The 14,257-nt window shown below is 30.3% G+C and overlaps 2 protein-coding genes across 2 annotated transcripts; both read left to right on the forward strand.

Annotated features, from left to right (window-relative positions):
* The first annotated feature begins 2,256 nt into the window (after positions 1 to 2,256).
* On the forward strand, positions 2,257 to 3,743 carry LOC106348459 (protein BIG GRAIN 1-like B). The gene has a single exon (XM_013788207.3). The coding sequence runs from the start codon at positions 2,595 to 2,597 to the stop codon at positions 3,615 to 3,617; it is 1,023 nt and encodes a 340-aa protein (XP_013643661.1). The 5' UTR covers positions 2,257 to 2,594; the 3' UTR covers positions 3,618 to 3,743.
* Positions 3,744 to 11,748: 8,005 nt separating this feature from the next.
* On the forward strand, positions 11,749 to 13,036 carry LOC106352066 (ubiquitin-like protein ATG12A). Its single transcript, XM_013791752.3, has 6 exons — positions 11,749 to 11,888; positions 12,008 to 12,066; positions 12,184 to 12,252; positions 12,353 to 12,415; positions 12,537 to 12,637; positions 12,809 to 13,036. The coding sequence occupies exons 1-5, from the start codon at positions 11,852 to 11,854 to the stop codon at positions 12,594 to 12,596; spliced, it is 288 nt and encodes a 95-aa protein (XP_013647206.1). The 5' UTR covers positions 11,749 to 11,851; the 3' UTR covers positions 12,597 to 12,637; positions 12,809 to 13,036.
* The last annotated feature ends 1,221 nt before the right edge of the window (positions 13,037 to 14,257 follow it).

A 14,257-nucleotide genomic window follows, 5' to 3' on the forward strand; every position in this document is an offset into this window, starting at 1 on the left:
TTTTTTTCTTATATGTTATATTTTGAATTTTTTAAAACGACTATAAATTACTAAAAATGGTAAAAGTCCCACATTAAAATTTTTGTGATCAATGGTTTAACTTTTGTTTTGTGCAAGCAAGATACAAATGATCATATATTATAGGGGTGAGCGTTCGAATAAACGTTTGGGTTTGTATCAAATATTTCAGTATAAAGGTATAGAACCCGTTCGGGTATTTCTACACTTTGAGTCGGGTTCGGGGGTTCTTTATGTTCGGATTCAGATATTTTGGGTCGGGTTTGGATATTTAAATTTTGAAGAAAAAATAAATAAATTATTTATTGTTTAAGTTTTTTGTATTTAAAATATATTTTAACTTAACTGTTTTTTTTAATTTTTAAAAGATTAAACTATTAATAGGTTTGGATATAAAACTTTAAAAATAGAAATACACTAATTTAGTTATTGTTTTGAAATTTTAGATGCAACTTTTGTTAAGAAACAAAAGCTTGATATGTATTTTAAGTGAGTAACAAAATATTTTGTCCATAATTATATGTATATTATCTAATTTTGAGCAATAAGAATCATTAATATAAATATTTTGAATAAAATAAGAGAAATAAACTAGATTTATAGAGTTAAGTGTACTTATGTTTGGTTATCTTCGGATATCGATTATGGTTCGGATATTACCCGTTCAAATTCATATATTATCCGAACTGGTGAAATAAGTAATTTTTTTGTTGTTCTAATAAATGATTTTTAGACCAAGCTGGTGAATATATACTAGACAAACATTTATATTTGGAGTCTGCAATTATATTCTATAACAGCTTGATATATTAGATTTGAACACTAACCTGTTAATATAGTTTGCCGGTGATTTTTTTCAAAATTTTGATTCTTAGATATGTATATGGAGTGAAACTAATTTTTACATATGTCCATTTTTTTTTAATTGACACTTATGTAATTCACTGAATTCATAAAAGAAGTTAAAAAAAAGAAATTTAACTCATATCAATGAAACAAAGACGAGAACGAAAGCACAATTCCATATAGGTAGAAAATGAAATCACTTATGGAGAGTCAATAGTAGACAAATCGAGAGCAGAAAACCTAACCCCCTTTCGTCATTATACAATTGATGTTGCCTATTTGGTTTTAGTGATTTGTATCAGCCGCAAAACTTAATTTCCTTGTGTGCATATGAAGTCTTAAAAATTATTAAAATGAGATGTAATACGTTAACTCTTTAACAACGATGATATATTTAAGAGACCAACATTTGTATTCATCATTTTATAATCGATAGTGATTGTAGTGTTGCAAAATGTTAAAATCATCATTTCATAAACAAACATCATTATAAGAATTCACTCCCCACATGCGCGCGGTTTATCATCTAGTGCTTCTTTATCTAGCAAATACGTGATTAGTTTCTTTTAATCAGCAAGGAGCAACCAAATTTTAACTACGACTAAAGTTATATGGCCGATGATCAAGGTTTGTAACCGATTGTCTTGTACATATTAATTAGTGTTATGGTTGTGTCACAATTTGATTTCACATTCATGAAATCCTGTGTAAAGCTGTGTAAATGATAAAAAGAAGGAAAAAGTAACGAGTGATCTGAAATTCTGAATCGTCTGAATCAGGTAATAAGAAAATCAGGAGAAAACAAAAGGAATTGAACTAGCGAAAATACGAAATAGTAATTAGAAAAATCGTTTCCACTTATGTCTGAATCTAAAAACAAGATGCAAGTTATACTTTTGTTTTATTAATTTTAGTGCTTTCGTATATTCACTATTAGTTTTTTAAAGCTTGACCATTTTTTAAAAACAGTATGCAATATTTTTTATAATAACTAAATCGAGTTTTTGTCAAATTGTTGATACATGTGTTTAATTCTTTTTTTTTTGCTAATGTATAAACAAACTTATAAATACATGTCATTTTCTCCAATTTTGAGTGAGAATATTGCTAAAATAATTCATACTTTTGTGTATTTAATTTCTTTACTATTTTGTTTATTTTTTATATTCATTAGATAACCACCCATCGAAAACTAAAAAAAATAAAAAAATAAAAAAAAATATATAAAAAAAAATAAAAAAATAGATTAGGCGGCTAGGCGGTCATTTAGGCGGTCTAGGCGGAAAAAATTGGATATCCGATTTTTTAAACCGATTTGACATAAATCGGAACGGAAAAGTGACGCGTATGGCCTAGGAAGCCGATTTTTAGAACATGGGTAAAAGTAAGACCTACCAAGTTAATAATAACAAAAAGAGTTAAATACAGTAATATACATTGTTGCCAACAACTATATTCCCGTCTGGCACCCAGTTTCCACCTAAGTAAATACCGAATGCCATAGGAAAATAATAAGACACGTGGCAGTGAGTAACATTTGGCTGATAAGACCCCTCCCTACTTTCTTCTTCCTCCTCCTCGCTCTCAGCTCACAAGAAGAAACAAAGCGTGCTTCTTCTCTCATTACTCTCTCTCTCATCACTTTCTCTCTCATCACTTTCTCTCTCGCTCTTCACCCGAAACTCCAACACTATCATTACCTTCTTCCTCTATATAAACTCAAGAATCTCATGGATCCTTGGGATAACAACACTATAGACCACCAGTACCGCCGCCGAGATCACCGCCATCCTTCCTTCTCCTCCACTCTCCTCGACCAAATCTACCGCTCCACCGACGACTCCTCCGACGTCTCCATGAGGAAGAAACAGAACCGCGCCGCCTCTCTCGACGAGAATCGCGTCTGCCTCGAGAAAATCCTCCTTAACCGCCGCAAAACCGCCGATGATTTCGCCGTTAACCGCCGCAAAACCGCCGAAGATTTCGTTAGATCCAGGAATCCGAACACCGTCACCGTCGAGCCAGTTTTCTTCAAGCATTCGAGCTCCAGCTCCTCCGACTCGAGCGGATTCTCCTCCTCCGAGTCCGATTCCTTCTACAGACGAACTCGCTCCTCGCGTTCCCTGCCGGAGATTCACCATCATCCTAAGCCGATTCGAATCGCCGTCGAGAGACCTAACAACAATAATAATAATAAAGTGAAATCGAAGGCGTTGAAGATGTACAGCGATTTGAAGAAAGTGAAGCAGCCGATCTCTCCCGGCGGGCGTCTCGCCACGTTCCTCAACTCTCTCTTCACCGGAAACACAAAGAAACCTAATAAAACCGTTTCCACCGCCACGTCATCACACACCACTTGTTCGTCAGCGTCTTCCTTCTCCAGATCTTGCTTGAGCAAAACGACGTCGTCCAGCGAAAAATCGAAACGGTCTGTTCGTTTCTGCCCCGTCAACGTCATCCTCGACGAGAACTCCGCTCGTCATCATCGAAGCTTGGATACTCGTGAGAGCCGAGTTATGGAGGAGAATCGTCGCGTGATTGAAGCAGCCAAGGAGCTTATCAGAACTTACCAGAAGAATAAAAACGTCGTCAACATCTCCGTCGAAGAAGAAGACGATGATGCTGCGAGTTGCGCGAGCTCTGACCTGTTTGAATTGGATAATCTATCGTCGATAGGGATCGAAAGGTATCGCGAAGAGCTTCCCGTCTACGAAACAACTCGTTTGAACACGAATCGTATTATCTCCAGATGAATTAATTGTTTAGTTTCTAATATAAATAATTACTTACTTGGTTTGGGGTGGATTAATTAAATTTGGATTAATACAGTTTTATCATGAGTGAGGTTAATTATATATAAATGTAGTGTTTCCACAAAATGAGTTTACTACTAGTAGTACGTAGCTTGATCAGCTCGTAGTTATAATTTGGATTAATTAATGACTAATTAGCCAGAACTTTGATATCAAGAGGTGCCTGAGATGAAGATCATAGATCTCTGGAGATGAGTTGAAAAGCATGACAAAAACATGAAAATAGGAAAGACAGATTTTTCTACCCTTCGTCAATAATTTAGATAGCAAATAGAGGTCGATGTTATTTACTGTCACTTGTTGGGATCCACTCATAAAAATAATATTTATTATGGTTTACTTTTTTTTTTTTTGAAACATTATATTGGTTTGTATTTTCAACACTTTGGAGCAAATAACTACAACTCTACTCCTCTTATATATTAAAACAGAAATCACAACCTTGATTTATGTCTGATTTTTTTTAAAAATGGATCTAATGGACATATTACTAGGAAGTCATGTTACATTTAATCTCTAATTTTATCATTAAAATTTTGGGCCTACAAAAATTTTTTATTGGACTATCAATAATTGGATTTAAACAATAGAGATGATTCATTAGATTTATAGATAATATAAATTAAATAGATATAATTTAATGTTGTAATACTATACCTCCATATGTTAATTATTTAAATATTTGTCGATGTTAACTTTTAAAATTATAAAGATTTTTTTTAAAATAACAAAAATCATATTATCTAACAATGATTAATCTTTACCACCTTAAACCAATGAAAATTTTTTAAACTATATAGTTTATTTTAAAAATTAAACAAAAACTAAATGTTTAATTATTTACTCGATAATATAAATCTATGAAGCAAAAAGTTTAATTTTTAAATAACTTTCTAAATTTGTGAAATGTTACAATATCTTTGAATATGACAATAAAACAATATTTTACTAATCTTTATAGATATAGTTACGATTCTAATAATGAAATAATAATCCAAAAATATATATATAGAAAAAGATACAAATACTTGTGAAAGTTTAAAACAATCTATTTAATGAAAAAATATACCGTAAACTTATTATGTTTTAAAAATTGATAGACATATAGATTATAATATATACCAATTTAAAATTGAAAACAAAATATTTACATAAAAATAAATGAAAACAAAAATCCGTGTCGAGGTCTAGTTTAGTTTAATTACCAACCAATCAATTATGGAGTCTTAGAATATCCAGCTTTCTTTACTAGCTAGTAAATTGTTTGATGGTTTCAAGTTCTAATAATATGCTGTATCCTATAACAATATAATTAATTTTTCAAAATTTAAAATCATATCATAATTTAAATTCACTAACCAGTAGTTGACCAAAAAAAATTCACTACTCCACTTATTTCATATTAAGTGTTTTAAGTTTCAAATTTATTTTATTATAAATGTCATTTTACATTTTTAATGTAAATATTAAATAAATTTCTAGTTTAAACTTTTAATTTTAATTTATTAATTAATAAAATCAAACAGTACTAAACAGGAATAAAATAAAAAAAATTATTGCGTGCAAAAATCGTTTATGAGATGGAGGGAGTTTATGAGGTGGAGGGAGTAACTAGTAAGACCATCTCCAACCCACCTCTATATCTATCTCTATATTTTCCAGAAACTCTATTATAAAAGTGAAAATGCTCCAATGTATGCATCTATTATAAAGTTCCTCTATTTATAGGGAAAAATATAAAGATATGTTATTTTCACCTCTAAATAATAGAATTTTCTATTTTAGAAAAAAATATAGAAATATACCTCCGAGATGCTCTAATCGCACTTCCACAATCTCCCCCAAGATGGAATTCACTTACCAATGCTTCTGTTGTTTTACTTTCGTGGAACTACTTTAAATTTAAAATAAATTAATGAGAAAAGTAATTATTTGAGTTGATTTTACTGAATATTAATCATGATAAATAAGATAGGGGACAAGAGTGACAGAGACATGGTCTCAAATGTCATGGACAAGAGTATCCAATAATTTGATTCTCTTTTACCACAATTTGTTAGCTAAATTGACTTGTTTTTGTCCCAAGTGCGACTTTAATGAAGATTACAATTATATTAGACTCATGTAATTCTCGTATGTATATGTAAGTTAAAAAAAAAACTAAGTTAATTTAATAAGTTAAACTCCTATCCATAATATTTGAAAAAACTAATCTACCATGTATGTTAAAAATTCAACAATGACTCTTGTACTATGCATCTTATAGCAATAGTTCTTACCACTTAAGTCGGACGCCGAATATGAAGTCATCGTACATGTATAGAAACAAATAAGGTTTATTAATAGCTTAATCATAGCCTAATGATACGATACACTGATATAGCATTTAAAACATTCTTAGTTTAATAAGTACACTTTCTCAAAAAATAAAACAAGTATGAAGAAAAAAGGATAATCCGTAGAGCCACTACAAAATCCTATACAAAAAGAGCATAAAAAACACGGTAACACTATTCACATTACACTAAATTTGGTGAAATGGTATCAATTTTGGTGTATTATTGGAGATGAAATTACACCAAATTTGATGTTTTGGTATTTGAAAATGGTGTTTTGGTGTCTGGAGAAGGTCTAAGTTATGCAATGCAGCCTAATAAAATTAGATTGACATCACTCAACATATATACCAATCCAGTGATGTAATTAACAAGCAAACTCAAGTAGTTTTATTTGGTAGAATTTAGATTTTTGGTCATGAAATTCATGTTTATCTAAGTGTGGAATACATGCAAAATCTCGCTTATGCTAAGTTGCTAACCATATTAAATAGAATATGTGATCCGTTATGTCAATAAAATTAGAGAGCTAACACTCCAAACAATATAATATGTTGAAAATATAATCAAAACGAGAAATTGTATGTCGTTCTACAGTTTGCAGGTGGACCGTTATAAGCAAGAAGTTGGTGAACATATCAATCAATAAAAGCAATTGGACAGCAACATATCATACGTAAAAAATAAAAAAAATAAAAAAAAAAAAATAAAAAACATATCATACGTAAAACTACACCACAAGTTTACGTATATTTAATAAAAGAGGACTCTAGGGGCAAACCATGTCCCAGAACAACCATGCATGCACGACACGACTCGTCATTCTCATGCACTTACTGTGCCTTAAGTCCTTAACCCATCAGAATGCTCGCGATGAAATGGTTTTGATACACATCTTGCCGATTTGTTCAGACTTACAAAAAAAAACAATATAGCGGATTATTTTGATTCTCATAAAAATTTGTACATATATTAGACAAGGTAGATTTACCAAATTTCAGATCGACGAGATACAATGCTTCCAATAGGTAGGTTACGTTTGCTTTTGTTGCACGCAACATTTGTTTTTATTACTCAAAACTTGAATAGCTAAATTACGGTACTATTTCGGAGCTGGACTACTTATCGGATGGTTCATTTATATTATTTTTTTCCATTTATATTAATTAAATCTAACATTTTAACAATATCAGTAAAAATAACAGTTTTAGCAATATATAGTTACCTGTTTTGTTTTTGTATCATCAAAAAAGTTATGGAGTCTTATAAATCTACATACTATCAATTTTGTTACAAGCGTCATTGATTATAGCACCTTTAAAATTTTGAAAGAAGTACTTGTATAATTAGCATCTTTGAGTTTGGATTGGTGCCACAACCATAAAAGTAAGTGATCATCAACACATTCATACCAGAATGCTACAATGCCAAATATCCTGGTTGTAGTTTATTTCTCCTACAATTTCGAGAAATGAGGTAGAATAATTTTGGAAAAATCTTTATCATACCAATAGAAATCTTTATTATACCAATAGAGTTGAAACACTAAACAAACAATATTAATGATGAACAAAACACGGAAAATCTTAACATTTAGACCCCCAAAAAAAAGACGGAAAATAACTATCATGTGTTACGTTTCTGTGTCACGCTATTTTCAGTTTCAAATACAACAAATTTGCGTCTTAAATGATATGGTCTGTGTGTATTACGATTTACGAACATAACATCTGATATAGCGATGGTTTCTGAATGAACAAAAGTCTGATATTTCTGGAGAAAACAAAATGAAAGAGACAGAGCAAGAGTTTTCAATTTAAGAGGGCAACGTGGATAGGTAGCTACATACAGAGACCAAAACAAGTGGATATGACTTTTGCCCGAACATGACGGGTGGCCTCTTATGTCTACTGGTTGTCGCGCGTGCACACGTGTGAACCCTTCTTTTTCGATCCCTATAATTATCTTCCTTCTTCACGTCACCTGTAATAGGCTGTGAAATTTTAAGATGTGATTACAAATGTGCTACAATAATTTTTGAGAAATAACATGTCAAATTAATTATTGAGAAAGTCTTTCAGTATCAGAAATTTCAAAATTTCAAAACAAACATAAATTCATAGCATTATATTTGAGGCTTTCTATTTTGTTTTAGGTTAAATTTTTAACAATAAAATGACTCTTCAATCGATTTGATATTAGATTTATGTTACTTGTAGACTACTTTAAAATAAAATTATATTGACATTTTGACTTTTGACTTTATGTTTCAACGAGATACTTTTTTTTTAAGTTTTTTTATAAACTCTAAAGTATTTATTTCGATATAATTAATATTTTCTGTTGTGCTTAGAATAATTTTGATGATAGTTTTACTTATTTTATCTTTTAAACTCATCTCATATATAGAGACATATTTAATTTAAATATAAAATCAAGGAATCCTTCTTCATTTGGGATATATAAATAATATGAACAAAGCCAAAAATAGAATATTGAAAAATGCATATAATTGAGTTGTTACTTGTCACCGTAAGTATTTTATTTGATGAATGAAATTAAATATGTTTTTTTGTCGTCATTCAACAGTTTGAAGTTACAATATATTTTGATGTAAACGCTATATATATATTTTTTTTTGATAAAAGATTTAAACGGTGTGTAAACGCTATATTTGAAAAAACAACAACAAAAACGCTTTAATAATTGCAATAACAGTATTAGAAATAGAAATGTTGAATGATATTTTTGTAAAAGAAAAAGGGGCAAATGTGAAATATGCTAAACCCGAAAAAAAACAAAGTAAAAAGAAGAATGCTTTGTTTTGTTGGATGCCCAAGACGATGATTGTCACTGACGTGCAGCTTTTGTCTGAAAGATGATACGGCGTTGTATCAACACCACTTCGTTTCACATTCCAGTAGAAAGATTCTTCCATTAATCCCAATATTTTTGTAATTTTTTGTTAACTTTCCCAAGTGTAAAAGTCATGAGATCGGACAAAAAAGAGTTGCGAGATAAATTAGTGCCAGTAATAGTATGTGTACTTTTTTAGGGTTCTTGTTCCACGTATGAAATAAAACAAAATGTCCTCTAATTCAAATTAGTGCTGCATTTACAAGGATCCAGAGAAAACATTAGGTTAAATCAATCATATGCATCAACTTTTGGATAAATTAGGAACAAATAATAGTTGTTGTTTGTTGGTCGATCAGTCCAAATTCATATTTTTGATAAATCAGTCCAATTCATCTTTATCTGTTTAATTAATATTAAATTTGTCTTCTCTCATATGCCACAAGTAAAATGGAGACAAAAGAAAATAATGTTCCAAGTACACAGAAATTTGTTTTCAACTATTCTTATTAATAGTATTATAGTAATGGTCGAAGATAATTTAATCGACATCAACTCTATGGACTAAAGACTAGCAAGACTAGGGTGGATATTTCGGCTTAATTTTGTATCCAGTTCGATTTGATTTATTTGGGTTTAATAAAATTTTAACCAACTGAGTTAATTAAAATTTTAACCAAAATCAATCCAAATTAGATTGGTTTGGTTTGTGTACGGTTGAATTCGGTTTTAGTTCAGTTTGATTTTAGTTCTTTTTTTTTATTTGTGTATGTTCAGTTTAATCGAGTTAATTTTTTTAGTTTTTTTTTTCTATTTTGGTTACAATATAAAAACATAAAACAAAGCAACACTAAATCATTATTTTCTTCATATTTAAACATAAAACCAAAGATCTCAATAAAAATATAAAAGATGCAATTCAATAATTTTATATTATTACTTTCAAACCTAAGATAAATATAATAGGCAATATTTTTGGGTTTGATGTTAATGCAAGAGATTCATATTTTTATTTTAGTCTTAGTTTTTTTCCACTATTCATTTAGAAGTAGAATATATAAAATTATGTTTAATTGTTTAGTTTTTACATTAAATGATTAAATATCTTAAATCTTAATATTATTAGTATATTTAGTTAATTTAGTTGTTTAAAAATCGACTTTTAGGTTCGGTTTAAAACCAAAAAAAAAATATATTTCAGTTGATAAAACTTTTAACCAAACAGGTTCGACATTTACTTTACTTTAGTTTGGTTTTGTTGGATTGGTTTGGTTTTGTTCGTTTTTTACCCACCCCTAAGCAATAGCAATAGTCGAGCTTTTAACCGCAATTGTAACACAAAATTCCATCATGTTTATCGACTAAACATACCATGTTAAAATAACTAAATCCAAAATTTTATCTTTTATAAATAGGTAAAATATTTTTTTTGTTGGCCAAAAAGAAGAAAATTTTGAGAAGTTACTTGACATACATTATGTTGGGTACTGCTTTTTTAAAATACATTCGATCAAAAACACTCTAGGGTTTAAAATTTAGTGATTATGGTTTAAGGTTTAGGATTTAGGAGTGTGGGTGGATTTATAAACTTTTATAAATAATTCTTGCATCTATAAATGATTAAGAGGGTTAATTTGTCTTTTTTTTATAATAAACTTAATGAATTTATGAAAGTGATTATCATTTAAATGTAAATTTAAAAAATAAGATCAAATTTGAGATAAAATTGGAATTTCCCTAGAAAATATCATAGGATAACATTAAACATTTTTGTTACAAAATAGCACATAAGAGAAAAATTTCCAAAATATCAAGAATCTTTAGTATTTAGAGGATAAAGTTAAAATAAATTTTATTTTAATAAAATTTTAGTTTATGTTTATTGATTATTATAAAAGTTTATTTTTAATAAATTTTATAATTGAGTTTATGTTTATTGATTATTATATAATGTCTAGTATTTAGAGGACAAAGTTAAAATAAAACCTTAGAATTTGGAATAATTTAATGATTTTATTCTTTAATTAATGTTACTTTAAATATTTTTCTTATATGCTATTTTCATAATTTTTGTTATTAAGTGATGAGGGTCAAGTTGATCTTGAAGTGTGTTTTTTTTTTTTGGGCAACAGTTGATCTTGAAGTGTGAAACAAATAAATTCATGCAAATCTATACTATTAAAGTAGGATTCTACTGTCATAATTACCTTAGGGACATGTTTCCTTCACTAACATTGCATGTTTCATTAAGGGCAATTAAGTAATATTAATAACAAATCTATATTGGGTCATTATTTTTGGATCCAGCCCAAATCAAATCTCTCTTGGGCCATTTGGGCCTATTAAAAAATCAGATTCAATTCTCACCTTTTTTTTTTCCTTTGGACCATTGAGTCCAAGTTCAAATAATTTTTTTTCAACTATTCTTAATTATTATTTTTTTCTTTTCTTAATATAATTTAAGCATTCATAAAAATAATTGAATTTTTTTATTGAAAAGTATAAATCTTTATTAAAAGTATATAATTTTTTAATTAAAATATTAACCCCATAATAAAATTAATTTATCAGAGTTATACCAACTTAATTCATTAAAAAAATAAAGTTTAATTTTTTAACATAAATAGTCATTTAAAATGAAATACGATAAATAAAGATAAAATTTTTAAGTCTTTTATAAAATAAAATACAAATATATGAAAATGTGACATTTACTAAATATTTGTCAATTGAAAAAAAAAACAAAAATAAACCCGCGCTTTGAAAGCTCGAGTCAAAATCTAGTTGGACTTATAACCAATGAGCGATGTGGTTTAAAATCTTCGGTTCAATGTTTGTTACAGTTTAAATTTATTTAATTCGTTTTAAAGCATAATTTAACCTGGGCTTTAAAAGCCCAAAATATAATCGTCAACCGCAGACGTGAACGAAAGAGTAACGTCTTCCTTCTTCAGCTCTCTCTCTCCTTGGAATCATTCATCAATGGCGGAGACAGAGTCACCGAGCTCTGTTCGTAAAGGCGAGGCTTTGATTCATCTAATCAAATTCAAACAATCGAATTCATCTATGAACCGATTCAATTTCGTCTATTTCAGTTTCGATTTTGATTGATTTATAGGGTTTCTATGTATATGACAGTTGTTGTTCATCTGAGAGCTACTGGAGGCGCTCCTATTCTCAAACAATCTAAATTCAAGGTATGAAATCGCTTCACCTTCCACGCTATTTAGGGCTTTTAGGTTTAGGGTTTGATCAGTTCTTCCAGAAAAGCGATGATCTTTCTTGACTGATAAGTTTCGTTGTCGTGTGAACAGATCCCAGGAACTGATAAATTTGCTAAAGTGATTGACTTTTTAAGAAGACAGCTTCATTCTGACTCATTGGTAATAAAACACAGCTTCTCCTTCTTCTATGTGTGTATGTATGGATCTTTGGAGTTCGATTGTAACCAGTTATGTCGTTTTCTTTCTTTCTTTGTTTAAGTTTGTCTATGTGAACAGTGCTTTCTCGCCAAATCCTGATGAATCAGTAAACGATCTATACAATGTAAGTCTTTTCACTTCGCACCCATTTGTGTATCACAAAAAAAAATCTCTATTCTAGTATTACCTTGGAAATGATATGCCTATTTGCTTATGTTATGTAGTTGGGGTTTTGGTATTTGCAGAACTTTGGCTTTGATGGTAAACTGGTGGTTAACTATGCGTTTTCAATGGCGTGGGGATAAATCCGTATATACTACTACAGTCTACAGTGCTCTCAGGCCGTGTAAGCACATTTTTCATGCTGTTAACTCTCTTTCTTTTTCGGCTTTAACTTAGCATTCTGGCTCTTCAATTGTAGAAGTTTATCCACTAAGATCTAATACACATCTATGCATAATTGATGATGAGTCAAGTGATATATGAGAGCTTAAAGTCTTTGAGTTTTTCGTTTCAGGGTCTTGATGGATGCTCTGGTGACTTTCAGATGGAAGTTGCTGTACATAATGTAGCAATGGACTTGATATTTTTCACTCTACATACGTGTAAATAAAGACCACATCAAAGTTCTAAAAACTAGATCTTCAATTCTCGTCTTTTTATTTTTGTTGGGCCTGTGTTTGAGATTCAGAATCAGGAAACAGAGGGAGTACATTATAATGCAATGAACTTTACATTGATATAATTAAGAGTATAATTAGGAAACGATATTGAAAATGGTTCTCTTAGAATGGAAAAAGAATCTGAGATCCGTTTATATTTAAATGGTATCCAGAAGTAATTCAAAGAAATAAAACCTCATAATTAGCCTCTGTAATTTCGAATGCTAGATCAGACAAGATCTATAGCATTCAAGAATTATAAAGGTGGTTCTCATTACTTATTCCAGACATCAGAAGTCATCGCTTGCTTGAAATTCTTTGGTTGCTTAAAATTCTTTGGTTCACGTTCAAAGGTATAAGCAAGAGTATAAACTTGAAAGGAAGGAGATAAGCTATCATAAGAAAGAACAGAAGAGATGGGATATGGAGTGGGAAAAACAGGAACAAGATCTTGTGAAATAGAGGATATGTGTTTAGAAGTGGAAAGAAAAGGAACAAGGTTACAATGATACTTGGAAAGATAGTTTGGAGCTCTAGTAGTTTGTTTAGGTCTAGCTACATGTTCCACATTAACATCAGCATCATGTGTTTCAGTTTCAACAACCACATGCGGAACATGAGAAGAACTGGCAGATGTGTCATGTACAGAACACTCAGAATGCATCGATGGGAAAGGCATGGAATCCACAAAATGCAAGGGAGAAGGCATTGACAATATAGTGTTTGGAAACATATCTACAGTCTCATTCAAAAGATCAGTCGTTTTAAAAAGAAAATCAGTTTCATGAAACACAACATTTCTCGAAATGAAAACCGAACGAGACTCTAAGTCCAAAAGTTTATAGTTTTTATACCCCATAGGATAGCTTAGAAAAACACAAAGAAGAGCTCTAGGAGAAATTTTATTCCTATTTTTCAACAATAGGCCTGTTCTTTTCGTCGACGACGCTGGTGCAGTTTCCGACGGTTAAAATTATAAAAGGAAAACAAATAATCAAAGGCATCATCTTTCTAACTGTTGCCGCCGAATTTATCAAAAAGGCCCGCTTCCTCCAGCTTTTGTGTTGCTAGATTTTATAGCATCATCAAAGTCTTTGAATTTCCAGCCGTAGTGTGTTCAGCGTCATCAATCGGCGGCTGTTTTAACTTTCATTTCTGTTTTTTTTTGTCTCCGTTGCCGTATTATTTTGAACGCTGCCGCTGGAAGCAGCGGTGATGAAACGAACAGACCTAATGTAGATGCACAACACAAACAACCAAACATTTTTAACTGTGTGTAAGCAAGAGATTTACCTGTTAAGCAC

Source organism: Brassica napus, chromosome C6 (genome assembly GCF_020379485.1).
Source record: "Brassica napus cultivar Da-Ae chromosome C6, Da-Ae, whole genome shotgun sequence".
NCBI lineage: Eukaryota > Viridiplantae > Streptophyta > Magnoliopsida > Brassicales > Brassicaceae > Brassica > Brassica napus.

Coding starts and splice junctions, on each gene's coding strand:
- LOC106348459 (XM_013788207.3), top strand. CDS start 2,595: ATGGATCCTTGGGATAACAACACTATAGACCACCAGTACCGCCGCCGA.
- LOC106352066 (XM_013791752.3), top strand. CDS start 11,852: ATGGCGGAGACAGAGTCACCGAGCTCTGTTCGTAAAG. Junction 12,067..12,183: donor TCAAACAATCTAAATTCAAG/GTATGAAATCGC, acceptor TCGTGTGAACAG/ATCCCAGGAACTGATAAATT. Junction 12,253..12,352: donor AGCTTCATTCTGACTCATTG/GTAATAAAACAC, acceptor TCTTTGTTTAAG/TTTGTCTATGTGAACAGTGC.